This window comes from Lygodium microphyllum, chromosome 21 (assembly GCF_053477565.2).
Source record: "Lygodium microphyllum isolate KBCC chromosome 21, Lygodium_microphyllum_v1.1.10, whole genome shotgun sequence".
In the NCBI taxonomy this organism is placed as follows: Eukaryota; Viridiplantae; Streptophyta; class Polypodiopsida; order Schizaeales; family Lygodiaceae; genus Lygodium; species Lygodium microphyllum.
The window spans coordinates 92,299,471-92,326,858 of record NC_141155.1 but is presented as its reverse complement, the minus strand read 5'-3'; the positions used below and the strand labels follow the sequence as shown (position 1 = coordinate 92,326,858).

The 27,388-nt window shown below is 42.9% G+C and overlaps 1 protein-coding gene across 2 annotated transcripts in view; it reads right to left on the bottom strand.

Moving 5' to 3' along the window:
* The window catches only part of LOC148018275 (Insulinase (Peptidase family M16) family protein), a 220,487-nt gene that overhangs the window by 100,386 nt on the left and 92,713 nt on the right, over positions 1-27,388 (bottom strand). Inside the window, exons 11-14 of one of the 2 annotated variants that reach the window (XM_087661217.1) lie at positions 18,211-18,303; positions 17,985-18,070; positions 17,629-17,724; positions 12,726-12,829 (exon numbers count right to left, since the gene is read on the bottom strand). In XM_087661217.1, coding sequence (XP_087517343.1) covers positions 12,726-12,829; positions 17,629-17,724; positions 17,985-18,070; positions 18,211-18,303 — 379 coding nt within the window. Of the gene's footprint in view, positions 1-12,725; positions 12,830-17,628; positions 17,812-17,984; positions 18,071-18,210; positions 18,304-27,388 lie in introns of both variants that reach the window. The other variant, XM_087661218.1, reaches the window with a different exon arrangement.

Below are 27,388 nucleotides of genomic sequence, written 5' to 3'. Positions count from 1 at the left end.
GGTTGTCTGCTCTGGAGCACCATCAAAAGCTGTCCCCATAAATCACAGTATCCACAAGGGATCATGAAAAGCCTCCTAGCTGTATGAAACGATATCAACACATTGGGACTGGCAAGGGTGGCATCTGCAACTGAAGTCAAGCCTAAACGTGCCATGCGGTTAAATTTTGGTTTGAGCTCATGATTGCCTTACCAAGAAAGTAATCGCGAGGCTGCCAACAATTCCAATTGAAAAGAGTTAGTAGCTAAGCGGTCCTCCGCTAGATGCCACTGAGCCTTCTGGAGAACCAATTTCCAGGACCATACCAAATGAGCAAGCAGGGACGATGAAGGACTAGAAAACCGAGAGTCTGCATTAAGAACATGCCACCAGGAGCTCCGAATTTGGGTATTACCATGCACAAGCCCGTGATCCTCAAGAAAATAACGGGCTATAAAGACCCACGGGTGATGATCCAAGCACATGGCACAAAAAAGAAACCAACGGAGTGCCAGCATATGAGTTTCGGGATCCAAAATAGCCCCACCACCCATGCATTTGGGGGTACATGCATGCGACCAAGAAATCCATGAAATGCCTGCATGCAAGGAGTCCTTCCATAACATGAAAGGAATGTACTAAGTAAGAGCATTCAATGTAGTAGTAGTCCAAGGCAGCACTGCCAAGAAATATGTGAGCATTGGCAACATAATTGTCTGAGCCACTTTGAGGCGAACATGGAAGGGCCAAGCCTGTGACTTCCAATACAGAAACTTAGCTGCCAGTTTCGGTGAAATCCACTCTAGTAGTTGCTTCGGCCGAACATCAATACCCAAAGGGTACCCAAGATGCCTGACAATGGAACCACAGGGAACAACCATTCCCTGCAAGTCCAATGACTGTAAATCTGACTCCGTGCAACTGAGAATGGCTGAGTTCAAAGCATTGATATGAAGACCAAAAGCATGACAAAAAAGAGTCCAAACATCTAATGCTTTGCGAAAATTATCCTTGTCCGCACGCAAAATCATAAAGCTATCATCAGCCAAGGATTGCCTAATGAAGTGCTGTCCAAAAGGAAGAGACAATCCACCCAACTGAGTAGAAGCTGCCATATGAGATAACATCGAAAGAACCAGATGAGTGGCAAGGGCAAAAAAGAGAGGACTCAAAGGGCAACCCTGTCTCACAGAGCGTGCAAGGACAAATGGCTCGGTAACACCACCATTCAGCATAACTCGTGAAGAAGCCCCAACACTAATGGTGTAGATCAAACGAGACATCCGAGTACCAAAGCCCATAGTAGACATAAGTTCTACAATGAAAGACTTGTCTAAATAATCAAAAGCCTTTTCCAGCTCCAATTGAATCAATACCACCTCCTGATTAGAGTTCCTTGCATAGTCAATAGCAATTTGCACATTTAAGATATTATGCAGAATGTTTCAGTTCTTAATGAAACCATATTGAAGAGGATGCACTTTATGCAGCCGATTCGCCATCACTTGAAAAAGATTTTATACATCGAACCCATCAAAGAAATTGGTCGCCAATGTTTCAACATAGATGGCGAAGAAACTTTTGCAAGCAATTTAATAAGTCCTTTCCATGAGGAAGGTATGAACCCCGTTTCCCAAACCTGCTGAAACATAGCCGTCAATGGTTTCACTAGTCGGGTAGCAAAAACCAAAAAGAATTCATTGGTGAGACCATCCCAACCAGAACTTTAATCCTTAGGCAAGTGTAACAAAACATCCATAACCTCCACCTCACGAAAACCTCTCTCCAAAGTAGTTTGCATGTCATGTGGAACCTGATTGCAGACCAAATCATAGAAAACTAAGCGGGCATGAGTAATTTGGTCAGAAGGTGAAGGAGTAGAACCAAGAAGGTCTAGAAAATAATTCCTGCACATATTCACAATAGTCTGAGGATCAATGACCATTTGACCTTCTGCATCCTGGAGTCTAGTTATATTCTCTCGAGCAGGAGATGCATGGAGAGCTCGAAAGAACTTATGAGTCTCACAAGCACTATCTTGCAAATTCTCGGTCAAATTTTGCAATTTGGCCTGCTGATAAAATTTAAACTAAAACTCTTTAATAAGATCAGCCAATGGCAGCAGAAATACATCATCTGGAGTCTCCACCAGTAGAGAACGAACCAAAGCCAATAATAATTCCGCTGCTTGTCAATGCCGCCAACAAAGAGAGGCATGATGCACCCCATACTGCCGAACAACCCGCTGCACATTAGAGAGCAATCGTTCAAAAGAAGCATTGCCCTCAGAGGAGAAGTCCAATAAAAATCTATCAATCAATTGCTACATATAACCCTGAAAGATTGAATGCTTCAAATAAGACGAGTTGAAACGCAAAGGGAGTCCATCCAAAAATTGCTTAAAAAGTGCAATGGGTTGAACAAGCATCTGAAGCTGTAGAGAGAAATGGTCTGACAAGGCATATTGCTGCAACACTTTCATTTCCAGCATCTTAGGAAGAAAAGCATCATCCTGCATGATGTACATGCGGTCCAATCGCGACCATGTAGTTATATACTGCGCAGAATGGAAAATGAACCCTGTAGAAGAAGGATGTAGCCATGACCAGAGACCTTACTTAAGTACGGCAAGAGCAAACGCATTCCACACACGGCTTTCCGGAGCGTCCATCACTAAATGCTCTGATGTGGACTGTGAAGGATCAACACACATATTAAAATCCCCCATAAAAAAACCACGTCTGCCAAGTGACAAGGAGGTCTACAAAGTATTCCACAGATCCCGGCAGGATAAAGGGTCATTTGGAGCATAGAGGCCAAGTAACCATAAGATCTCTCCTTCAAATAAAACTTCAATCACCACAAAACGACCATGTACATTTTTAATAAGAACAGGCTGATATTTCTCATGTACAATCATAAGCTCACCAGAATAATGCATGGCATGTGTCCCTGCATAAAAGAAGCAAAACCCATGGCAATCCACAACTTTTTCTGCTTCACCGTGACTCTTGTGCTCAACAGCACAAAAGACATCCCACTGATGCTCATGCAATAAACTCCACATGGCATGTTGCTTATTGCGAGAACAAATACCTCACACATTCCACGTGGCTATCTTCATGTGTATTCAAAAAAAGAAAATCAAGAACGAGGCAAAGCTTGCCTCAATTTAACCTTTCTGCTAGAATGTGAATGACTCCCACATCCAAAAAATCAGCTAACACGGCAAAAGAGTTCTAAGGGCCAAATTTAGAGGTAGATGGTGTATCCACTGTCATGGGGATGGAACGGGATAACGACGATCCCATGGGGTAATCACGTTACCTCTAGCATCAAAAGCCAACTTCGCAAGTGGGCCGTTCGGACCATCCATATATGCTTTCCTAGTGGGTTGATTGCGAGGAGCAGAGAAACCCTAGCATGAGTAGTGTGCTCTGAAGACAACATGTCTTTCCTACGCATATAAGTACGCAAGGAATCTTGTGAAGCATCAGGCATAGTATCCGCCATGCCAGCATCAAACCTTTTACCTTTTTTGGCACGTACATCTACCCAATCATTGTCATGCGAATCCAAACCCGAAACATGTTGTTTGCCTTTATTCAAAACTTTAGGTGGCTGGGTCGCATCCTGCAATACTGCATCAAGCACCATATCTTCCATGGGAGGCAAAATATGCTCAACATCTAAAGTCGGTTGCTTCGCTGGACATTCGGCCATAAAATGCCCCAATTTTCCATACGAAAAACAATGCCCTGCAAAGGTACCCCATTTCAAACAAAAGTGCAAAGGATGCATGCCAGAGAAATTAAGACGTAACCAAGCAGGCCTTTTCCGAGCACTGTCCCATAAGATACACAAACGGTTACGATTTGTGGCCCTTGGGCTCGGGGGAACGAAAACAGTGCCCACAACAGCCATGGCATCCTTTAACAGTGGCCAATAGACAATCTGACAGTTTTCCACTTCAACCCACATCAGGCATTCGTGTTAAAGCAAGCGCTGAAAATTTTCCATTGGGCACCATGGCACAACATGGACCAAACGGCGATCAAAGAACAATGGAAGTTTAGTCAGCAGATCGGCATGATGCTTCTCGGATTTCAACAGCACCTCATAAAAGCCTCGGGGAGCAACAAAAATCTCTTCAACACACTCCCCTTGTAGTAGACTTTGTAGCTAGGATCCACAGTGGCTTCCAAAACATCTTCAGTTTTAGAGTCAGAAAATGCTTCATGATTATGTTGAATATAATCACCAAGCAGAGTGTTGGCAAACTCCAACATATGCTCCCAATCAACATCCAGAAATCCAGAGAATCAAAAGCAACCTGAGCATAAGAACATTCCTGATGATCCTGTCAGATGGGAGATGGCACTCTGACTGTCAGTATATAAAGGAGTAGGCTCCGTAACAGATACATCCAAATCAGCAAGTAAACGTCTAAGCCATACGCACTCAACTGCAGTAGTGAAGGCTGCCTTGTACTCAGCCTCACATGACGACGTGGCAACAGTGGATTGTTTCTTGCTAAGCCAAGAAATGCATGACGAGCCAAGAAAGAAACAATTGCCACTAGTGGAGTGACGAGTATCAAAATCACCAGCCCAATCAGAGTCACTGTAAGCATGTAACTGCAGTGGTCCCCCCTTGGCATAAAGCAATCCAAGAGCTCTAGTACCCTGCAAGTAACGAAACACACGCTTCACAGCTTGCCAATGCGACATACGAGGCTGATGCATGTACCTGCTCAAAACTGAAACGGCAAACTGTATGTCTGGCCGAGTGTGGCATAGATAGATGAGACATCCCACTGCTGGAGCATAAGTATGGATATCAAACAAATCACGGTCATCATGTAATGACAGTTTGAGCCCAGGTTCCATGGGTGTACAAACTGGCTTGCAATCCCATAAGCCAAACTTCTCAAGAAGTTGCCCAATGTACCTTGACTGACATAATCCAATGCCTCTAGCATCATGTACAAACTGGATGCCCAAGTAATAGTGCAAAATACCCAAGTCAGACATGTCAAAAGTTTGCTGTAAATTATTTTTGAATGCTGAAATCTGATCAGCACGTGTTCCAGTGAGCAAAAGGTCGTCTACATATAGACACAAAATCAGCATGGATCCCCCCTCTTTATGTACATAAAGGGTAGACTCAGATGGGCTGTTTACAAACCCCTGACTAAGCAAGAAAGCATCTATCTTTGCGTACCAAGCTCGTGGAGCTTGTTTCAAACCATATAGAGCTTTTTTCAGCTTGCAAACTAAATTTTCTGAGCCTTCAACTGCAAAACCAATGGGCTGCTGTACATACACTTCTTCCTGAAGTTCCCCATGTAAGAATGCAGTCTTTATATCCAGCTGATGCACTTTCCAACCAAAATGTGCAGCCAAGGCAATCATAGACCGAATGGTCGTCATACGGGAGGTAGGAGCAAAGGTCTCCTCATAGTCAATGCCCTTTTTCTGTGCGTAGCCTTTAGCTACCAGCCGTGCCTTGTACTTATCTATGGATCCATCTGCATTCCTTTTCAATTTGTAGACCCATTTCGTACCAATGGCACGCTTGCCAACTGGCAAAGACACCAAATCCCAAGTATGATTCTTATGAATAGAATCCAATTCAGCTTGCATGGCTGCCATCCAATGCACACTATGTCGTGCATCCTCAAAACATTCAGGCTCCTCATTATCATGAGTACATGCTGCCATAACAAACTCCATGGAATGTGCTGAATCATGCAGTCGAGTTTGCCTTCGAGTACGACCAGCCAAGGGTGTTTCCAAATGACTATCTCTCATAGTCTGCGTGTACCATCTAGGCACCTGTCTTGCTTCCTGACTGTGTACAAGTTCCTGCTGAATTTCAGTTTCAGCAATGTGCTGATTTACTGCATGTTCCATAGGAGCAGCTGGCTGAACATTAGGTTCATTTGCTGAAGTACCAGCTGAATCACCAAATGTGATGGGCAGCAGCCCTTCAAAGACATCACGGGCAGCCTGATATGTATCAAAACCAGCCAAGGATAATTCTGATTTTTCATCAAATACAACATCCCTGCTGACAAAAACCTTCTTGGTCACGGGATCATAGAGTCTGTAGCCTTTGCTTTCGCTGCTATATCCCATAAAGATGCATTTTACAGCCTTGTTGTCCAACTTCTTTCGAAGTACTTGTGGAATATGGGCATATGCAAGACACCCAAAAGTACGGAAGTGGCCAACAGAAGGTTTGCGGCTGTGCCAAGCCTCAAAAGGTGTGACGGTTTTCAAGGCCTTGGTAGGGCATCTGTTCAAAATGTGGCAAGCGCACATGACGGCTTCCATCCAAAAACTATGAGGCAAACTCTTTGCCTTCAGCATACATCTGGCCATCTCCATGAGTGACCGATTTTTCCTCTCTCCTACCCCATTCTGCTGTGGAGTATATGCAGTAGTGTACTGATGGATAATGCCCTTCTGCTGCAAATAAGAATTCAGCATAGAGGACATGTATTCCCCCCCTCGGTCCGAACGGAGAGTCTTAATCTTGCAACCAGACTGAGTTTCCACAAGTGCACTGAAAGCCAAAAATGCATCATACACTTCTGACTTCTTTTTCAAGCAGTAGACCCAGCACAAACGTGTAAAGTCATCAATAAATGTTACAAAATAGTAACAACCACCCAATGACTGTGTCTGCATGGGCCCACAAACATCCGAATGCACAAGCTGCAATCTGGCTGTTGCTCTAAAAGCAACATCACGGGGAAAAGAGAAACGATGCATTTTGCCCAAAATGCAACCCTCGCATAAATGCTCAGGAGGTCTCTCCAAGAGAGGTAATCCATCCAACATCTGAGTACGCTGTAATAGCATCAAGCTGCCATAGTTTACATGCCCCAAACGAGCATGCCATAACTCTGCCTCTAACATAGCAGGAGTAAGAGTGGATGTCAAATATGCAGACTGATCTACCGAAAGAGCATCCAACTCATATAACCCATGACACAAAGAACCTGTCAAGACCAATGTCATGTGTTCCTTGTCACGGACCATGCAACGGTCATCATCAAAGGTGACCTGCAAACCACAACGTGCCATAGAAGAAATGGAAAGCAGATTCTTCTTAATGCCAGGCACATACAAAGCATCTTGTAGGCGGAGAATAGAGCCATCAATGGCTGTAAGCTGAATCTCCCCAATACCACGAACAGGGTATGATGCATTATTAGCACACTGAACAGACTTCCCAACGGGAGGTGCACCAAGAGAAGCAAACAAATCTCTACGAGATGTGATATGCCGTGAAGCACCACTGTCAAAGAACCAAGTGTCAGCATCTTCTGTAGAGCTAAATGCTCTATCAGCCCAAGAGACATCATAACTGCAAGTGTAAAAACAATAGTCCCTGTCTGCAACAAAGGACGCGGACTCACTAGCAGTGGAAGGAGCTGCAGAAACAGACATCCCTGACTCCTTCTTCTTCTCTTTGGCGATGCGCTTCCTGCACTCAGTGATGTAGTGGCCAGGCTTCTTGCAGTAATGGCATTTTCCTTTCTTGGCTTGCGTGCCCCCCTGTTTCTGACTTGTCTGTGAAGTGTTACTACTACCAGAACTCTGCGAAGCATTTTTCCCTTGGCTATTTTTACCCTTCTGCCTTGACATAAAAGCCTGCTCAGAGGCTATACCATCCACACCACTGTTCCGTCTAGTTTGTTCCTCCTCTAGAAGCAAACTGACAAGCTGAATGAAAGTGATGGGCTCTTTCGAAATCCTCATAGTGAGGTTCAAGGCAGTATGAAAAGCCAAGTAAGAGGGAGGCAGTGAATTCAATGTCGTAGAAATCAGCTGCGCATTTGAGTAGTATTCATCCACATTCATGAGTTGCTCCCGCAAGTCCTGAATTTTGTTGAGATGATCCTGCATAGAATCACCCTCATTCATCTTTAGAGTCTCTAGCTCTTTCTTCAAGAAAGAGATGCGAGTCTCATTCTTTTCTGCAAACATCTGCTCCAATATCAACCAAGCTTCTTATGAAGAAGCTGCTGAACGAATATGAGGAATGATAGAACGCTGAACTGCCAATGCAATCAGCGACATAGCCTGTGCATCCCGTGTATCCCAAGTTTTCTGAGCTGCAGTTCTTGGGGGAAGTGGCTGCGGCTGAGGTGGAGGGGGCTGAGGTTGCCCTCTTGCACGTCCTCCTGGAGGAGGAGTAGCGGGAGCCACAACTCCCGGTCGTGCTTCCTCTCCACTGACATAATCCCACAAATTTTTTGCCACTAATACATTCTTCATCATGAAAGACCAAAGGGAATAATTGTTCCCATCCAATCGGTCTTCCTTGGACACATAGGTGAATACATCTCCTCCCTGATTTGCCATTATTTCCCAAAAGGCAATAGAGCAATGTCAATGCAGTACGGGCTGGAAATCTGCAAATTTCCAGAAATTGCAGCAAACACAAGTCTGCAATTAATGTGCAAAGGGTACTCTTTCAAAAAACTGTCACTAATGCACGCTTCCCAAGGTGCAATTAGTGCTCAGCAGCACTAAAACATCAAAAGCCCCAAAATTTTGCCAAAATCTCTGTCAAAAACAGTCGTTCTGTGACTGTATCAGCAGTTTAAATGCATCTGTCCTCCAAATACACAAAAGCCCCAAAATTTCTGACCATTCAGTCAGAAATTTGCATGAAATTTACTTTTCCAGTAAATCTGTGCCAACCGCGTGTGAACCGCCGCTTCCAGAATTTTATTCTGGGCTGGAATGACAATAATTTTGAAAATTTTACCTGGGCGTGCAGCACGTCGCGAGCTGCTGACGTGACAAAGGCAGGCGGGCAGGCGGGAGCAGGTCGTCAAACGGGCTGACCAGTCGCGATGGGCAGGCGGGCTGCACGTGGTCAAAAACGGCGGGCAGGACTGTCGAAGACTGCGTTGACGAACAGCGCGCGTGCTGGGCAGATGGCGCGCTGTGCAGAACTGGCGGCACGTTGTGCAGGACAGGTGGCCTTTGGGCAGGGCGCGCTGTGCAGGACAGATAGCACGCTGTGCAGGACAGGTGGCACGCTGGGCAGGTGGCGCTGGGGGCGTCTGCAACCAGCGCGCTGGGCAGAGAAGGCTGCGCCTGGACTGAAGACGTCTGCAGATGTGGACGACTGTTGACGGGCAGGACTGAGCTGCAAGTGACGTGGCTGCTGACGAAGGTACAGGCTGCACGTGCTGTACCAGACAGGTACTGACGAGCTGTCAGTGCTGACGCAAGTCCTCGGGAACCGAATAGAGCTGCTGACCAGCTCTGATACCAAATGTCAGATGGGAGAGGATCGAGGTGCAGCTGAAGTGCAGTAGACAGTGTGAGAGTGAGAGACAGAGTTGAGCACGACACCCAATGCAATAGTATTGAATAGAGAGTAAGCTGAAAGTACAAATGATAACCCTTATACCTTAGAGTTATAAGGGGCTGTTCACACCCGAACACAGTAAGTGCCCGTAAGTGTGCACCACAAGCACATACAAAATAGTACACATAATCTGGGGGAAAAAACCTCTCCTACCGAGAGTAAAAAGTGCCCCAGTGTCCTAGTGATCACCCGCACACTCCCATATGAGCGTAGGCGTAAGTAAGGCGTGTGAGATACCCAACAGATCCATTGTATCTTCCGAAGTAATGCTTGGTGCGTTTGCCCACAAGCTGGAAGTCAACAGCAGGTGGCATCTCCTCTGTGCAAGGAACCATATCCTCTGGTTCCTCTGTTTCAGAATCCGGACCAAGGGCTGCCACCGTTTGGTCAATAAAGTCCATGTCCAAACCAGCCATGTTGTATCACCACTTTAACAACTCTCTCTCTCTCTCTCTCTCTCTCTCTCTCTCTCTCTCTCTATGTGTACAGGGGCAAGTAAAATCTCTGATCTGTGCAGGGTCGCAGTCGCGTGCTCCCAGATTATGTCTCTCTTTCTCTCTCTTGGCACAGCAACATGCACATTGCAGGCACCCACGGGCAGCAAACGCAGTGCAGATGGCTGGCGGGGCAGCAGATGAAGTATACCTGTTTCTCCAAAAACCGTGGCCTGTCGGACTATCCTGTGGACACTTGTTTGCCGGCTGGACTGAATGCCACATCAATTGCCTCTTCTCCTGGCGGCTTGTGTCGTCTCCACTATCCAGAGCCCAGGCATCGCCCGTCTGCTCGTTGAACTGAATGATCTGTCGCGTCCCTGCTCTGTGCCCTACTTCTCGCGAATGTCTGTCAGAAGCGAGCAGGTCAATAGGCGCCCCTTTCAGACAAGTCGGCAGGGCGAAAGGTCAAGGGCACGGCTCAATGTTGACGTCAAGGCAGAATGAACCGCGCGCAGGTCTGAGGTCTCCCACAACGCAGGAAGCACGTCACTTGGTCAGGGGGGAGCCAGATCCACCATCGCTTCACCGACTTGATCCACACCTCTCTCTCTCTCTCTCTCTCTCTCTCTCTCTCTCTCTCAACTACACCCACAAGCTTAACCTGCCCCCATGCCAATCCTTCCCTGCCTCAGGCCCTGACCTGGCCAATTAGTAGGGGCAGGGGTAGGATGGGGCAGGGCAGGGGTGGGTCAGGGGACCCCACCACTTTCTTACCAGCTTCTCTTCTTAGCTCTGCCACTGTTCTGCTCTGACCACACAGCAATCTCAACACACAGAAAATGATAGCTGGGGAAAAATGGAACTGTTCGGTGCCCAATTTCCATTATGAGGTCATCACTTTGGCCACTTTGTTTAGCAATTTTCAGCAAATGAGCTACAAAAGCTCTTTCAAAACACGGACAAACTTGGGATCTAATTTTTTTTCACAACCTGTGTTTTAAGGGAAGGTCCCATTTCCAGAATGTCTTCAAGCTATTGTTCCACCTTTTGGTTATCTTATCCAAATTCTAAACTTCGCTAGCAAGCTTTAATTGAAGAGGAGGTTATAAACTATGGCTACTGAACATGGAACAATTAACCATTTTGGGAATACTATAACTATTTTAGGAGTAGGCTCGTGCTCATTTCCTTCACACTACCTTGACATAGGAAAGAGCTGTAAGGACCCACACTCTTCGAACAAAAAAATCAAAAAATCATTATTCTAAGATAGGTGCTCTCGCCACTAGGAGGCCTACCTGACCAATGAGTACAATTTGAACACAATTCCATGACAAAACATTGGCCAGCGTCAAGGATCTTCAAGATGGATATAAGTATAGATAAGGTCATAGAGTATCTACTTACTTGGTCATGACCATTTTGGAATTATTGTCTAATTTATTCCACATAGCCATACAATGTGGCATTGTAGCCACTAGATTGATTGTTCACTCAATCACTGTATCTATCATTTACTTAGCTGCTCTTTACTTGCCTTTTCTTCCGCCGTATATTTTGCCTCAGCAAGCATTAATAGAGATTTCTTTTCTCTAGAGCGAAAAGAACAAGATTTTTCCTCTTCCCAATTGCATGGTCAAAAAAGTCAAGCCTCTTCTTATCAGACAATCTAATAAGTCAAGCTTTTTCATTGTTCAGGATTCCAATGATTGTATCTCTCTACATGTGTGGCAAAGGAGGTGACTTGGAAACATTGGCTGTAGAATTGTCACTTAGTCAGGGTGGCCTTCAGGAGGGCTCTCAGGATAACATTCAGAGCACTCAAGTAGATGATACTACTGCTTTTCATGCCATGATCCTAGGAAGGTTCAAAATCGTCAATAGCCCTTGGTGGACTGAAAGACATTGTAACAAATAGAAGCTCCCTTCTAGCATCATAGACTAGTAGAAAATCTATTATAGAAAAAAAAGAATGAGTAGAGGAAATGCAATGCTTTCTTAATAAGTTGGGATTCTAATGATTCCCCCCAAGCATATCCTTTCACATTCTTCTCATGTTCTCTCTTGAGCACATTGTACAGGATTGTCTACATTGAGATCAAACAGCCCAAGAGATTGCCCTGCAATCTTCTTTGTGTTGACTGGGTTCCATTGTATCTTAGCTTATTCCTAAGCTGGAAATCACAGATTTACTTTGTGAAAAAGAGGGAGAATTATGGATCCTAGGAAGGTAGAGGACACACATATCACAATCTATAACAATAGCAGCTCATGTCCAGTACGCCCTCCTTACTTGCAAATCACACAAGCCAAATTTGGAAAAATTTTGAACTCTTCTAGAGACCAAAACTATCTAAGGAAGTATTGTTTCCCAACACATGTCAAACACGGCTAAGTGATTAGTAAGTTTCTATTTTGACAAAGCCATACTGAACCCTTGGCTGTTTCACCAAAGTTAGTATGAGAAACCTTTGCAGGAATAACTTTAAATACTCCTCTATGCATCAAGATGCATACATGCATCACACATATGTAGAGGCTTGCAAGCATGCACAAAATGCTAATACAGTATGGCATACATATGCATACCTAAGTAAAAGAACATGAAAGAGGCATGCATAGAGATTGGCATGTGTTGAAAAAATTATGTAATTTAAAAATGAGTAGGCCCTAGGCTAATTCCCAACTCCTTTCACTTTTTCAGATACATGCATCATTGTGTGCTGAATATCCAATGTAATTTGAAAGTGATTAGGCCCTGCAGCAACCTTCCCAACTACCTTTACCTTTTCAGATACACAGATACTAAAGCTTCAAGCAACAGAAAGCATTACACCAAACAAGCCCATGGACTTTTGAATGATGTGAAACCACACAAAGCACATTAGTTCTGCAAAATATGAATCTCACCTAACATTTTCAGGTGTAAGCATCTTGACTACCGACATTATAGTCTCAAAATTGAACGTGCGAGGCAAAGATGAGCCCGCTAGCCAATCTTCAGGTGGATACCGCTGTGCCAAGTACAAACAACCCTCAAATTCAAATAAGGCTACACATTCATGTCACAAATCTCTTTAATTCCATAACCATTACCCAAGCAAAAAAGTGGTCTCTCTTGCAGAAATATAAGACAGCACTCACTTCATTTATTCTAGCGTTGAGGTAGAGCCCCACTATATTTATTTTCACATGTACCCATGACTTTTTCTTTTGTGATACTTTATTACTGTGTGGGAAAACAATAGATGTGAAAACCACCATGAAACACTAATAAAAGATAAAGGAACCGTCCTATAAGTTGAGAGGCTAAGTGTTAAAAGGTAGACATATGTTTTGCTCAAAAGAGTAGGTAGGCAAGAGCTTATTGTTGGAAAATTTTCAGCAACTCTTTGGCTCTAAGCACCGAGGTCCAAGATGTCATGAAATATGAGAACATTGTTTAGAGTTAAGAATGAGAACAAGGATCATAGTTGTCGGATATGAAAGGTATGATACGGTATGGTATGATAAAATACGGTACTAAATGGTACCTTGAGATTTTATAAGGTATGGTACGATATTAGTATGAAAAAAAAAACTTAATTATTTTGGACTAAAGATAATAGAATAGATATTTCAAGTCTAAATAGCAATGCTATTAGAGTATATAAGATGAATATTTAAGGGTAACATGCCAAAACCTAATGCTACATGTGCTATTGCTACCTACAGCTTACAACTACATAGATGGGAGTGGATACATCATACATGAATGATCATATAAATAAGAGAAGTGTGGGCTTAGGAGAGAGAAGGTTGAGAGAAATTGTTTGAATCTCAAATAACCTAATCTCATGGGAGAATCATATTAATATAAGGAGCACTTAGCTCATCCCAAAGTGCAGTTTGAATGGGAAAAGATGTATCCATCACTGATAGCATTGATTTTCACTGGCGACTTAGGCTTGTTGTCAGAAACCTTGCTTTGTCCCTTGTTTGGACATTGCTTCGCTATGTGGCCTGTTTGTCCACATTTAAAGCACTTCCCTTTTTTCATGAAGCGTTGCTTTTCTTCTTCGGAAAGTTGCTTTGCTTGTGGGTATAGATTGGAGCGAAATTGAGGAGCATTAGCAGGTGCATAGGGCTTCATCTTCTTTTGATTTGATGGCTGCTTTTGCCGCTGTTTTTGTCCTTCATTTGGGGCTGAATACTCCTCATCATCAGCTACTCTCTTCTTATCATTCTTTTGGAATAATTTGTTGCCATTGTGCTCCATTTCCCATATCTCAGCATGGTTAATGAGTTCCCTGAGACTAGAACAATGATAATGATTAAGAGCAGTACGAAGTTTAAAATGCAAACCTCCTTGAAACTTCCTAAGCTTTTCCGAACTGCTGATCTTCTTGAAATGTTGGACCTTCAAAAGTAGCTCCCAAAATCTCTTGGTATAGTCACCAAGTGACTCATTTTTCCTTTGCCAAAGCCGATCCCATTCCATTTTTACATCTCTTTTAAAATGAACAAAAAGAAATTGGCTTTGTATCATGCGAACAAAGAACCGCCATGATTTTGGGACAGCATGATCATATTCCAACCCCATCCACCAAGTATGGGCTAAGTCGGTTAAATGTAAAGCTGCAAACTTAATCTTTTCTTTTTCTTTATACTTGTCACGACCATACAAAATTTGAAATTGACGAATAAACTTCAAAAGAAGATCAGGATTTCGGGAACCATCATACATACTGAACTTGATCTTCTTTTCAAGTTGAGATAGTGACTTAGTCTTCTTCTTCTTCTTATGCCTTCGTCCATGCCCGGATCTTGAGGTTGAAGATGATGAAGTGCTTAATGGGGATGAAGATGGAGATGAGGGTGAAGAATGTCGATGCCTTTGACGATGATGAGGTCTTCCACGAGAAGGGTGTGACTCTTCGTCACTAGAAGAGAGTCCATCAGAGTAGGCGCCAAATGACATTGAAGAAGAGGATGAGCTTCGACGCGATCTCTTTCTTTGTCTTGAAGTAGAATGGGACTGCCTCTTAGAAGTAGTTGGACTTCTTGATCGGCTCCAAGGGCAGAAAACAAACAAACTTATAATTGTAAGCACTACCAGTGTTGGGGTGAGGACCGAGCCAAAGCTCTGATACCACTGTAAACGCCCCGAACAACGTAGTATGCTTAACAATTATGATATTCGCTTGTTTTCGAGATTTAATATAAAAAAGAATGAACACTTAAAGCTGAAAATGAAAATTACTCACAAAATTACAGCCATGAAAATATAAAAGTAATGGAGACAAGATTGAGGGTTGAAGATGGGCAACCCCCCCCCCCCCGAAGGAATGTATTTCTGCTCAACCCAAGTCTCTTAGGGAAGAGCTCAGTTACAATCAAACTGAGAGTGAGAAGAAGTAATTCTCACTCTCACAAGATCATGCAAAGATGTACAAACACACATGCATTATCTATTATGCAATGATAAGAACTGATTTCTTTACAGCTATGAGAAAAGAAAGAGGGGAAATCAGCCTTTCTCCATCGTTGAACAGTAGTACATGGATAGGGCTTGCTTCTTGTTGCTAAAATGGAAGAAAGAGCTTGAGAAGGAGGTACTGTAATGAATTTACAGGCTTGCTGTCCTGTAAAACAGCAGTGATAGAAGAGGGAATATGGAGGAATTTGATAATGGAGAAGTGGGGGATGATGATGGGGATGGATGGGGCCAGTTTCTAGCTATCTGTGGGTGCTGTACATGAGTTTATAGCAAAGAAAAATGATGCTGAATGAAGAAAAACGAGCTCTTATTTATAGGAGAGGGAAGAGCTAGTACAAAAGGGGAAAGTGGAGTAGCACAAGACAAGTGTCCAGCCACATGTCATGAGATGTGACAAGTGGTGGGACACTTGGAAACTTGTGTGACAAGTGTCTTAACACTTGTCTCTTCTCTATGGCCTTCCTTTTTGGACTAAATACTGTCAAGAATAGAAACAACCAAATTTAGTAAGCACAGTCCGAGTACAAAACTTACTATTTTTAGAATGACATCCCTATTTTTTAGGACTAGCATTTTTAGGCTAATTCGAGGCTCCTAAAATTTAAGGACTGATTGTAACTGTCTGTTCTGGTGGATCTAGCCCACACTTCAAGGCATCAATCCTTTCTGTGTGCGAGTCTAACCCTGATATGCGTAAGTTCTGGTCACAGGCGCCCAATCGGGCCATATAGGTGGAAGTGTGAACTATATTTTCTCTAACCCGCCACATAGGTCCACCATAACATATGACCACTCATCAGTGGCCAGCTCCAATGCACTTTTCTTTATATCTAATTAGTGCAAAGGAAATAAATTTAATAAATCATTATATAGACAAATTAATGAAAAAGGATACAAATTCTGTTTCTATAGAGTTGTGACAACTTGTAATAAGATCCTAAACATTTGGGGCCTAGGCACTGAGCACCATGCATGGGTATGGGCTAGGTCATTAATAAAACCAAGTAAATGGTTGATTTCTTGATTCTCTTAGGTTTACACCAAGATAAATGTGCAACATTGAGGGAGCTTTGCCACATGCATCTAATTAGTCAAGCAGCTCAAAATGTTGGACTTGTTGTGGGCTAGGTCCATGATTCGACTTATCTCCACTTTGTGTGATCAAGGATTCAGTATGAATGGCATTCACATTAGTGTCTTTCTGAGGTACCTTGGCGATGGCTTGATCACCCATTGCTTGAGTATTCATCGTCCTAGCTGATTGTCATTATTTGCCTATATTTTGATTTATAGCTTCTTGCAAATAACTATTGTGGTATTGGACATTGTTGTATATTTCATTGTACTAATCACCCATGATTTGAGAAAGGGTGTTAGTTAAGTATGTATCATGGGCTTTAGGCACTGTATTTGGCCTTTAGTTGGATGCCAAACAGAGGCAGCTGGGTGGCCCATTTTAGGGCTTCTCAAGCTGTGTTGTGTCTTGCCCTAAAGCTTTAAGGGTTTCTTCACTTGTCTCATGTCTCGCCCCAAGGCCTCTATATGTGCTCAACTCCACTCTTGAGTGTTTTATTGCATCATCTTGCATCCTTGGAGAGAGGGGGATGGGAGGCACTGGTGCTGGTCATCATTCTGTTGGTGCCAACTTGTATTGTAATGCACATCTCATGCTTCATCTTATGGATTCCACTGACTGTTCGTTGTGAGTTTCTTGTGTTCATGTGTTCTTTCCTTCTATCATAGTTCATGCTTTCTCTTTCACTCTTCAAAACATTTGCACTCTGACAAAGACATGCTGGTGACCACAACCACCAGCCACATGGGCATCAGCAGGCAGGAGAGGAAAGAGGAGCAATGGTACAGGAGGGACAGGACTGGAGGAGAATGTGGGCAGGGGCCGCAACAGGCAGGGAGGCAGCACTAAGAGGAAAGAGTCGAGAGACAGTTGTGAGGGGCGGTGGCAGCAGCAGACCTGTGAGGGCATTATCAATCAATTGGAAGCATTGCCAATGTGTTTTGCTGCCCTCACTGTAAGGCAGATGTCAACAAACATACTCCATTTTTCTAAAAATATTTGCATCCGCAAAAGTAAGAATTGTATTGGGCCCCACCTCTCCAAATCCTCGCACCTGGGCTCAACTGTTATTACACTTTGCTCTTGTCAGTAACACGTAATTTACCTAGCCTCTGTCTTTTGCCATCTTACCAAAATATTACAGGGAACCACATATTACCTTGTATAAAATCATTACACAAAAAATTATTATTCAAATGAAACCCAACCTCCAAGATAAGACTATCCATGAAGTACTGAGGAACCAGAAAGAATCTGACCTGCATGTTGCTAGATTCAAATTTCTTATTCAAATGAAACCCAACCTCCAAGGTAAAACTATCCATGAAGTACTGAAGAACCAGAAAGAATCTGACCTGCATGTTGCTAGATAAATAGGAAACATAGTCAAATGGTGCATTTTTATCCCTGAAATGGAAGTTTGTCTCATGAACAGCCTTTACCTGGATATCATGATGTAGAAAAGTCACTAAATAATGCACACTCATAGCAGGTGCATGATTTAATTGAAGATATGCAATATCAGATAAGATTCGATAAAGGACTTGCAGTGAATAGTAGCTTATCATCCTTAATATGCTCTGCAGTATAACATGAAGAAGCTCATGGTCCATACCTCATCAAAGATCCATTGTGTGACACCTTCGTTTTGCAATACTTGTATGTACTGGAATGTAAAGTTAATAATGTCCTCCACATGTTCTGTTCACAACAAGAAATAAGCAATGCTAGATGTACAATTTTTGCTTTCTTCGATTAGTGGTCTGGAATGCACCAGCCACTCCTCAAAAAATTTATGAGAAGCTATAGATGCCCTACAAGTTGAAAGAGTTTGCCCTTACTTTGCCCAAGGTCAGTGAGCTCAATAGTGACTGTGAAAAAAGCATAGTCAAAGCTTTCATCTATTTCTCCAGCACTCAATCCAGAAGCCCAACCTGCTTAGGAAAACCATCCAATGAACAATGAGATACTTTAATTTCTAAGCAAACACTTCCATCAAAATACCAATCTGTTTGAGAAAACTTAAGTAGATTAGAATCGGAAAGTGTATTCAAGAATCAAAACCATGTTTTACTCTCGGAGCTTCTCCCTGTAACTTCAAGCACCAGAACTCATTCTCAAAGTGCCCATTCTTCTTAATAGAAAATTAATGGCACAGTAGATCAACAGTCCATACATAATGAAGTTTTGAAACTAGCAAAAAGCTTGCAAATATAAGCAAGCAAGAGCCTTATTTTGTGACTGTAAATGTGTGAAAATATTTCAAATGCACTGCATTGGTAGCTTTACAGATTTTAAGAGCTTGCTTCCAAAAGCATTTAGCTTCACCATCTAAGGCATTGGCCTTATTCAAAAATCTAGGATCCTTCTTCTGTTGCATGTCTAATCCATACACACAGCTGATTACTGGACATAAGTACACTTGTGATTACCGAAGTATCCCCCCTGGTCCCAAGAAAGCATGCAGAAACATGATTCCAAGTTGGTAAATGGGTCACATAATCCAAAAAAAAGAGAATCGAGGGAGGGAGGGACAGGGGGAGCCATAGCAATGGTCGGATAAACCAATTCCTCTACTTTAGCGAAAAGGGAACGACCTACCTCCAAACACAGAAATTTGTTTCAAACCCTTTCCTTATCCTCCCAAAGCCAGCCCCTCAAATTAGATGTCCAAAAATGACAAAGAGACCAGAGAGACAGTAGGTTTTGCGGGGAGAAACATAGTGTGTACAGCAAATATTGAGAGAAGAGAAACTCAGAAACAGAAGAACACGGTGATGATACACTGAATCATCCTATGAGAAGAAAAAGCTCATACAGCAAAGCCGAAGCTTAGAAGATAATAGCACTCTCAAGTCTGAATTAGATGGCAGCACCTTTGGGAAACTACACAGTGAAGGGAGCGAAACACAGTCCTCTGAGCAGTGGGCTATCGAAGTAATCACTGGAAGGAGAAGGACAGTTATTGAGGGAGCGAACCACGATCCTTTGATGCCATCGGAGATATGGAAGATGATCATCAATTGTCGAGGGAGTGAATCACAGTCCTCAAATGCCCGCAAGTGGCCTCCACAACAAAACGCAAATCCCAAAATGTGTCAGAGCTATCAAACGCAAGGAGAGCAGCCCAAATGCTGACACCAAGTGATGGATGATGACGCCAGATGAAGGGACAGCCACCAAGAGGGTAAACGCAGCTTGCAAAGGCCTATCAACCCAAAACACAAGCATCTAGGGCTACAAAAACTGATGCAAGATGTGGGGTGATGCCATGCAAGAAGATGCTGACACCAAGTTGGGGAAGGTGACACCAAATGTGGAAGAGGTCTCTAGGCAGCCAAACACAAATCTGGTAAAGCCTGAAGGGAGTGGAAGAGGTCGCCAGCTATGAAGGACTAACGCCAAGGTGGGAGTGTTGTCGCCAACTATGGGAAAGATACGCCAGCTAAAGATGGTTGAAGACAGCCATGAACTATGATGTCCTCCGATAGGGATGTAGGCAGTAACAACATGAGGAGAGAAGAGTGTCGGAGTGATGGAAGAAGAGGAGTGAAGAATGACTAAAGTGGAGTGTGGAATGAATGAAGTGACTACTATTTATAGGCATAAGTTGTCTAGGGTGACGCACCACTATGTAGGTGCCCACACTAAAAAAGTGGCCAAAATGTGGGCACGAGCCCTTTTTTGGGGCTGTCAGTGCAAAACCCCAAATGAAGTGTGTAAACTGAAGAAGTGGTTTCTCAACACCCCCTCCTAGGCCCAAAAAGGGATGAAGAAACAGGAGCGAAGCCAAATACAAAAAAGATGTAGAGGATCCTGAAGTTCCAAGATTTCCACCTGAAAGGTAACCTATACTAAGCAATAGTAGAGGGGATGAATTGAAAAACCTAACTTCACCTCGGGAGAGAAGCCACTAGCTCTCTAACTCCATACTAGAAGGAATTCGAAGACCTTGTCACCAAGTTGCAGTTGAACCACCAACACCTATATCTAGGCGTTGCCTGAAGATCCTGGGTATCAATAGGAGAAATGACTGCTCTAAGATACCCATCCCAAAAGAGTTAAGGGTGGGTGAAGAACTTCATGATGAGAGGTGCCCTCTCTAAGGGTGGGGATGCAAGGTCCCCCTCTAAAGCGAAAGAAGAAGTAGGAACCCCCTCAGAGGGCGAAAAGAGTACATCCCCCTCTCAATCCCACTTTGCAAGAGAGAGGGAATCTAAACCTCATGGATCATGAACTCCAAATCATTAAATGACGAAGGAAGTGCCACCGATCATGCCGCAGAAGGTATCTGGGGTATCGAAGATATCAAGGAGCTCCCAAAGGTAGCCTCTCCAACCTAAGTAATCGAGGGTGGGGAAATGTGAGGCTCAGCCAGAGTCAAGGGCAAGCAACAATCTCTCTCAATGGAAAGTAATGGAAGGTGTCGAACAGCTACTATCTCATGAAGGAGCAGACTGCCAAGGAGACGATATCCAACAATCACTCTCTCAGTGGAGTGGACTATAGAACCGTGGGTTGTCAAGGTGGCATTCCTGAAACCCTAGAAGAAGTAGAAGCAACCTCCGTAGCACATTGTGGTTGTCGCAAGGAGGCCATGGCACCTAACGATCCTCCTTTTGCTCAATGTGTGCATTGGATGCATCTTATTGTCTTGAGAATAAAAATCTAAAAGCCTATGCAGAATAAACTCTATGGCCCAAAAGAGAGAGGTGGCACAACGAGTACTTGGGGGTAGACACATACTCCGGCAATGTAGCTCAACAAACATCCATGTCGGCAAGCATCGGTGGGGGTTCCAATGATGTCGGAAGAGGAGCACCCAGCAATCTGTCCATATGCTTGTGAAGAAATCATAGCATTGAATTGTCGACCTGCAAAAGGGAGGGTGGGTGAGAGAGGAAGAAAAGGGTATCTCTGTCTCCTAGTGATATAGCGGAAATGAAGGGGGGCAATCAAAAGATGATGCCAAATCCGCAACATGTCTTTGCCTTCTCTGATGCAGAGGATCTTCATGGCTCACTAAGTGCCTCTAGCTCTAATACCATGTCAAAAAAATGGCAAAGAAACTAGAGAGTCGGTAGGGTTTGCGAGGAGAAACATAGAGAGTGTACGGAAAATACTGAGAGAGGAGAAACTTAGAAACACAAGAACACGGTGATGATACACTAAATCATGCTATGAGAAGAAAAGGTTGATACAACGTAGCTCAAGCTCAAAAGATGCCTACACTGTCCTGTATGAATCAAGCGGGAACACTCACGGGAATCTACACAGTGAATGGAGCAAAACGCAATCCTCCGAGCAATGGAGTATTGAAGTAATCACTGGAAAGAGAAGGACAGCTATTGAGGGAACGAATCATAGTCCTCTAATGCCGTCCCAGATATGAAAGATGATCATCAGCTGTCGAGGGAGCGAACCATAGTCCTCAAATGCCAGGGAGTGGCCTTGGCAGCAAAACGCAAATCCCTGAGTGTGTCGAAGCTATGAGATGCGAGGAGAGCAACCTACATGCTAATGCCAGGTGATGGATGATGATGTCAAATAAAGGGACAACCTCCAGGAGGGTAAACACAGTCTGTGAAGCCTTTCAACCCAAAAACGCAAGTATCTAGGGCTACAGAAAAACTAACACCAAATGTGGGGTGACGCCAAGCAAGAAGATGCTAATGCCAAGTTGGGGAAGGTGGTGTCAAATGTTGAGGAGGTTTCCAAGTAGCCAAACGCAAATCTGATGAAGCCTAAAGGGAGTGGAAGAGGTCGCCAATTACGGAGGACTGACACCAAGATGGGAGTGCCGCTACCAACTATAGGAAAGATGTGACAACTAAAGATAACGAATTGTGATGTCCTCTGATAGGGGTGTGGGCAACAACGGCATGCGGAGAGAAGAGGGTCAGAGTGACAACAGAAAAAGGGTGAAGAATGATTGATGTGGAGTGTGGAATGAATGAAGTAAATAACTATTTATAGGAATAAGCTATCGCCCACTGAAAAGTTGGCCAAAATGTAGACACGATTCCTTTTTGGGGCTATCAGTGCAAACCCTATATGAAGTGTGTAAACTCAAGAAGTGGTTTCTCAACATTAGAATGCTCAAAAAATCAAAGAAATTCTCAAGACTTTGAAATTGAAACACAAAACCCACAACTCGAGGGTTAATGCATGTTGACATCACATTCCAAAGATTAAAGTCGTTACTTTGGCCAATTTTGGTACAAACACGGATTCCATTCTAGGCACATCTTCAACTTGAGCTATTATGTAAAAGAGCACGAACAAATTAGAAACAACTATTTTATGGACCTTTGTCAAGACTAATAGCACTTACAACCCATGTTGGAAGTGGAACCACATGACCAAACGTGCCAAAAATACCACCAAGATAGAAATGCATCTTCCCTAGGATCATTGAAGGGCCTTCTTCTTAGTATTAAGAACAGGTGAAATTCCTTAGATCTAAATGCACAAGGTCTCAAATAGAGAGTAACTTCAAGAAGCATGACAAGAGAGGATGAAATTGAAAGAGACAACTCCAACTAATTAAAATTTAGCTAAAAGGCACATTGTAACCCTTTGTGAGATGGGGTGTAAGCTAGCTTTCTACACAAACCCAAAACCCAAGGCTCTATTGAAAGCTCTCTCAAAAGAGTGAGAGAGACTATGAACATAAGATGCAGCTTCCAAGAGCCCTCCTCCATAAATTCCAAGATTAGCTCTAGATAACAAACTAGATTTCTTACAATCCCTCCCTACTCCTAAGATTTTATCCCCAAAGGTACACAAAGGGTAAAAGTGTCACTACAAAAGTTCAACCATGGGAGAGTAGAGAATATATGCTGGTAGACAAAAGTAGTTGGCTCCCAATTGACCTCATCATTAAGCATACCCTTCCACTCAATCAAAAGTTTCTCCACTCTGCTATTGTGAAGGTGGCAGTCATGCTAACAAATGATCCAAATAGGAATGTAAGCAATCTCTCCACCATCTATGATAGAGGTAAGTTTCAATGAGGCTGAAAACAGAGGTCCCACATACTTTTAAGCTCACAGATATAAAATGCATCATGCATCCAAGTAGTGGAGTGAAGCTCTGACTTGTAAGCTACTTGACCAACCTTGTAGAGTAGGATAAGGATCATATCTGTGTACCAATTTGGAGTGATGGCCCTGGACTTTGGAATGTAAAATGAAACTAGCTCCCCAATTTTAAAATCTTAGTGCCTCCTAGAGTCCTACCTCCACAACCCTACAGAGTATAGCATAAGGACCATGATATCCCTATGCCAATTTGGAGGAATGGTCCTCCCTAAGCACAGTCCTACCAAACTTAGGAATGTGATATAAAACTAGCTCCCTGATCTCAAAATTTATGTGCCTCCTACATCAATCTACTTGAACCTTCATCTTCCCTTGAGCTTGTTTAAGATTAGTAAAACCAACCTTCCTTCTTAGATAGGGTGGTAGATGACCTGATTTAACATTAATTACAGCAAGGAAATAATTCATAAATCTGAAATAAAATCTTAACACAACAATCTTGGACAATTGATTGGCCCCAAAACTAATGCCCCTTGCAGTATTTCATTAACTTGTATTGCTTGAATTAGTAGTACACTATGATATAGACTGATCACTTAAAAATTCAAATACATTTGGCTTTCACTAAGGACCAACTGCATCCAATTTACCCCTTGATTCCAATACAATTTGGCCACAATTTGAATCTAGAACACTCTCATGCACGTCAACTTTAATGTGGATGTCCAATCTTTATCACATGTATTGTAAATGCTTCCATTCCAACAACTGCTCTAATCTTTGGGCTTTAGTGTAACGGGTATGTTTCCTGAGGTGGCTGAGAAATCCTAAATTCTATTACAATTTAAGATTTAACAACATAGACACTCCCAAGGTTGTCTTGTCTAATGGCGTCCGATTAGTACAATTCGATGCTAGTACGATACTTATCAGAATAATAAATCTTGGACCTGCGTCCAATGAAAGAAAAAATACATATAATTTTAAGTATAAGCTTAATGTTTGGACTTAAAAGTTAAAAACGTAAACTTAGAGATTCAAGTCAAAATTGCAAAAGAGAGTTGAAACAAGACTCAAGAGTGTAGCATGAATAATGAAACCAACAACTTTATTATGAGTTAGATGTGCAATCTCACACAAAAGGTATACAAAAATGGATTGAGATAAAAGCCATCATCCATGGCTCAATCCGAATCAAGATACATGATTACTCTAGGTGCTCATATCACTCTCCGTATTGAAGGTGGAAGCATCCTCGTCGCCGCTTGAGGAGCCATCACCCTCAACAAAATCACCCTCACTAATGACATTGCCCTCGTCATCATACTTGGCCTCTCTAAGCTCTGCGTGAGAAGAAATTATAGATATGTCCTCTTGGGCCGAACTAGAAGTACTTCTCGAGCCACACCCATGCCATGTGTAGCATCTAAGGGTCCCACGAGCATCACGGGCAACCGATATGGATGCCCAAGTGGAAGCTCCATCGCTACTAGCGCGAGGGTGAATAACAACAAGAGCACGGTGCGCACGAGTGCGAGAGATCTGCCGGTCTATCTCCTCGAGCTCCAAGTAAAGCTCCCTAAAGATTTGCTCCTCCTCCAAGTCTCTCTCACGAGTCACACTTTTAAGTGTGCTAGCGGAGAGCTTAAGTGAATCCATATTTATCTATATATTTAAAAAATGAAAAACTTAAATTAAACAAATGGAACTTCTCTAAATATCTTTCATAATCTATGAATAAATTCATGAACTAAAAAGTATAAAAATTGAATATACGATACTTGTTTTGCCATAGACATCTCATGCATGTTGCGTAGCATATGTAAATTGAAGCGACAATAAATTAGTTGCTCTAATTGTCATGTGCTAAGCTTATTACCAATTTTGGTATGCACGAAGGAATAGGCAGACCAATTACTCTCACATACACCCAACGAACAATCCTAAACCATGTGAAAAAAAAAGTAAGTTTAAAATTTAAACTTGCAAGTTGTAACTAGAATTAAATGAAAAAAGAGAAGAAATTTTTAAACCTATGTAAGAATGCATAAGGCCACTCTTTGGAGGTGGGGCAATTGATAGCCAAATGACTCCCACGAAAAAAGAGGCTTCACCAACGATTCCCACTTTCAACAAATGGTAGATGCAAAAGTGGTGCCTCTTTGATCGCTATAATTGATGAGATCTTGGAGAAAGGTACCATGTTGCTCCTCCGTCAAAGCCTTTGTAAGAAAGGCATCACGATCGGCAAGGACATTGGCATCCATGAAGAGAAAATGTTTTTTTTAAGGCGAGATGTAAAAGTGCCACAAATCCATGTATGGGTCGCTTCATCCACTCCCATTTTTTTTCTTCAAAAAGAGAATATCATCTCTTTTAGGGGTGGTATCCAAGATATCACTACAATAGGTGTAAGATGATAGAGATTTAGAGGGAGATTTAGAGGTGAAATTTGAAAAGAAAGAGAGTGAGACAATATGAATTATAGATTCTAAAACTTTAAAAAAACATGAATCTTTTTTTTTAAGAAATAAAAAAAATACCATAAAAAGGAGACCTCTCCATCCAAGATGGTCAATTATTCTCTCTCCTCCATTGCATCCCCCATACGATGATAGAGGAGCTCAATAGTAGTCCCCCTCCATATCCGTCATGTGAAGCACTTCGTAGATGGGAGTGACGGCAATAACAATACCTCTCACATCCATCCAAAATTCCTCCTTTAAACAAAGCCTTTGAATGGCCTTTCCTTCCACTTGGCTTGATATGGACTCCCCTTCAAGCCACTCCTTAAACTCATCTAACACGACTGTTTTTTGTAGCTTATTGTGAACGTCATAGAGACGCTCTATGAGACTTTTATGGAAAGGGAGTGCTTTGGGTTTTAGGGTTTCTTTTGGGGGGAAGAGAGAGAGAGAGAGAGAGAGAGAGAGATTTTTTAAATTCTAAAATTTGAATGGTGACCCATCATCCATGGAAGAGGATGGCTGCATTGTGCCGCTGTGTGTATATGAGAGAGAGAGAGAGATGGATGAAATTTGAATCATGAGAGAGGGAGAGGAAATGAGAGAGCTTTTAAACTTGTTAGTTTAATCTTTAAACTTTTCTCTTGAGTCTTTGAGTGAGAGAAAGAAAAGATAGAGAAAAGGAAAAGAAAGAAAGGAAAGAAAAGAAAAGAAAAATAGAGAAGATTCAAGAAAGAAAAGAAGAAAAGAAAGCATTGAAAGAAACGGGGGGGAAACGGTCAAAAAAAGGGACTATTTGTTGGCCACAAGTGTACACGGTACGAGTAACGGTGGATCGTCAGACAGGGCGGAGTCGGCGCAGTCGGGTGGAAAATAGACTAGACGGGTCCAGACGTGGCGGATGGGACTAGACGGGTCAGATGAGTTGACCTGTCCGTCGGATATGGACAACCCTGGGTACTCCTATCCACCACCAAATTGCAGAAAATGGCTGAAGATATTGTTAGAGAGGTGAGAGATAGCTGAAGAGAAAGAAAATTTGCAGATCTATCACCAAAAATTGCTCAAAACTACTTGCACCTGATTTTTTACCATAGAAATGCTGTGTTGACGCCTGATTTTTGACATTAGAAATGTTGTTGCCTGCTGCTGTAGAGGCTGGAAATGCTGTTGCCTGCCCCTAGTCAACTCCTCATTGCAGTTGCTTGCAGCCTGGGCGTCCTCAATCAGCTAGGGACTGATTCTGGCAGCCCTTCCTAGCTGAAAGTCCTGGCAGCAGTCTACAACCTAAAAAATGGCCCTCCACAGCCTTAGCCAGCCCCAAAAACAGCCTCTATCTAGTTTGCATAGCAGGTTCTTTCTAAGTGCTGGGTGGAACACCTTCTAAAGTGAAACTCAGCCTCTAGACTTTATGTTCAGCAATTAATAGTTGGCTGAAATTTAATTATCCTCTTGTTCCTGCCCATTGATAGTCTAGCATTAAATGTTTAATTATTGCTAGCCCAAATGAC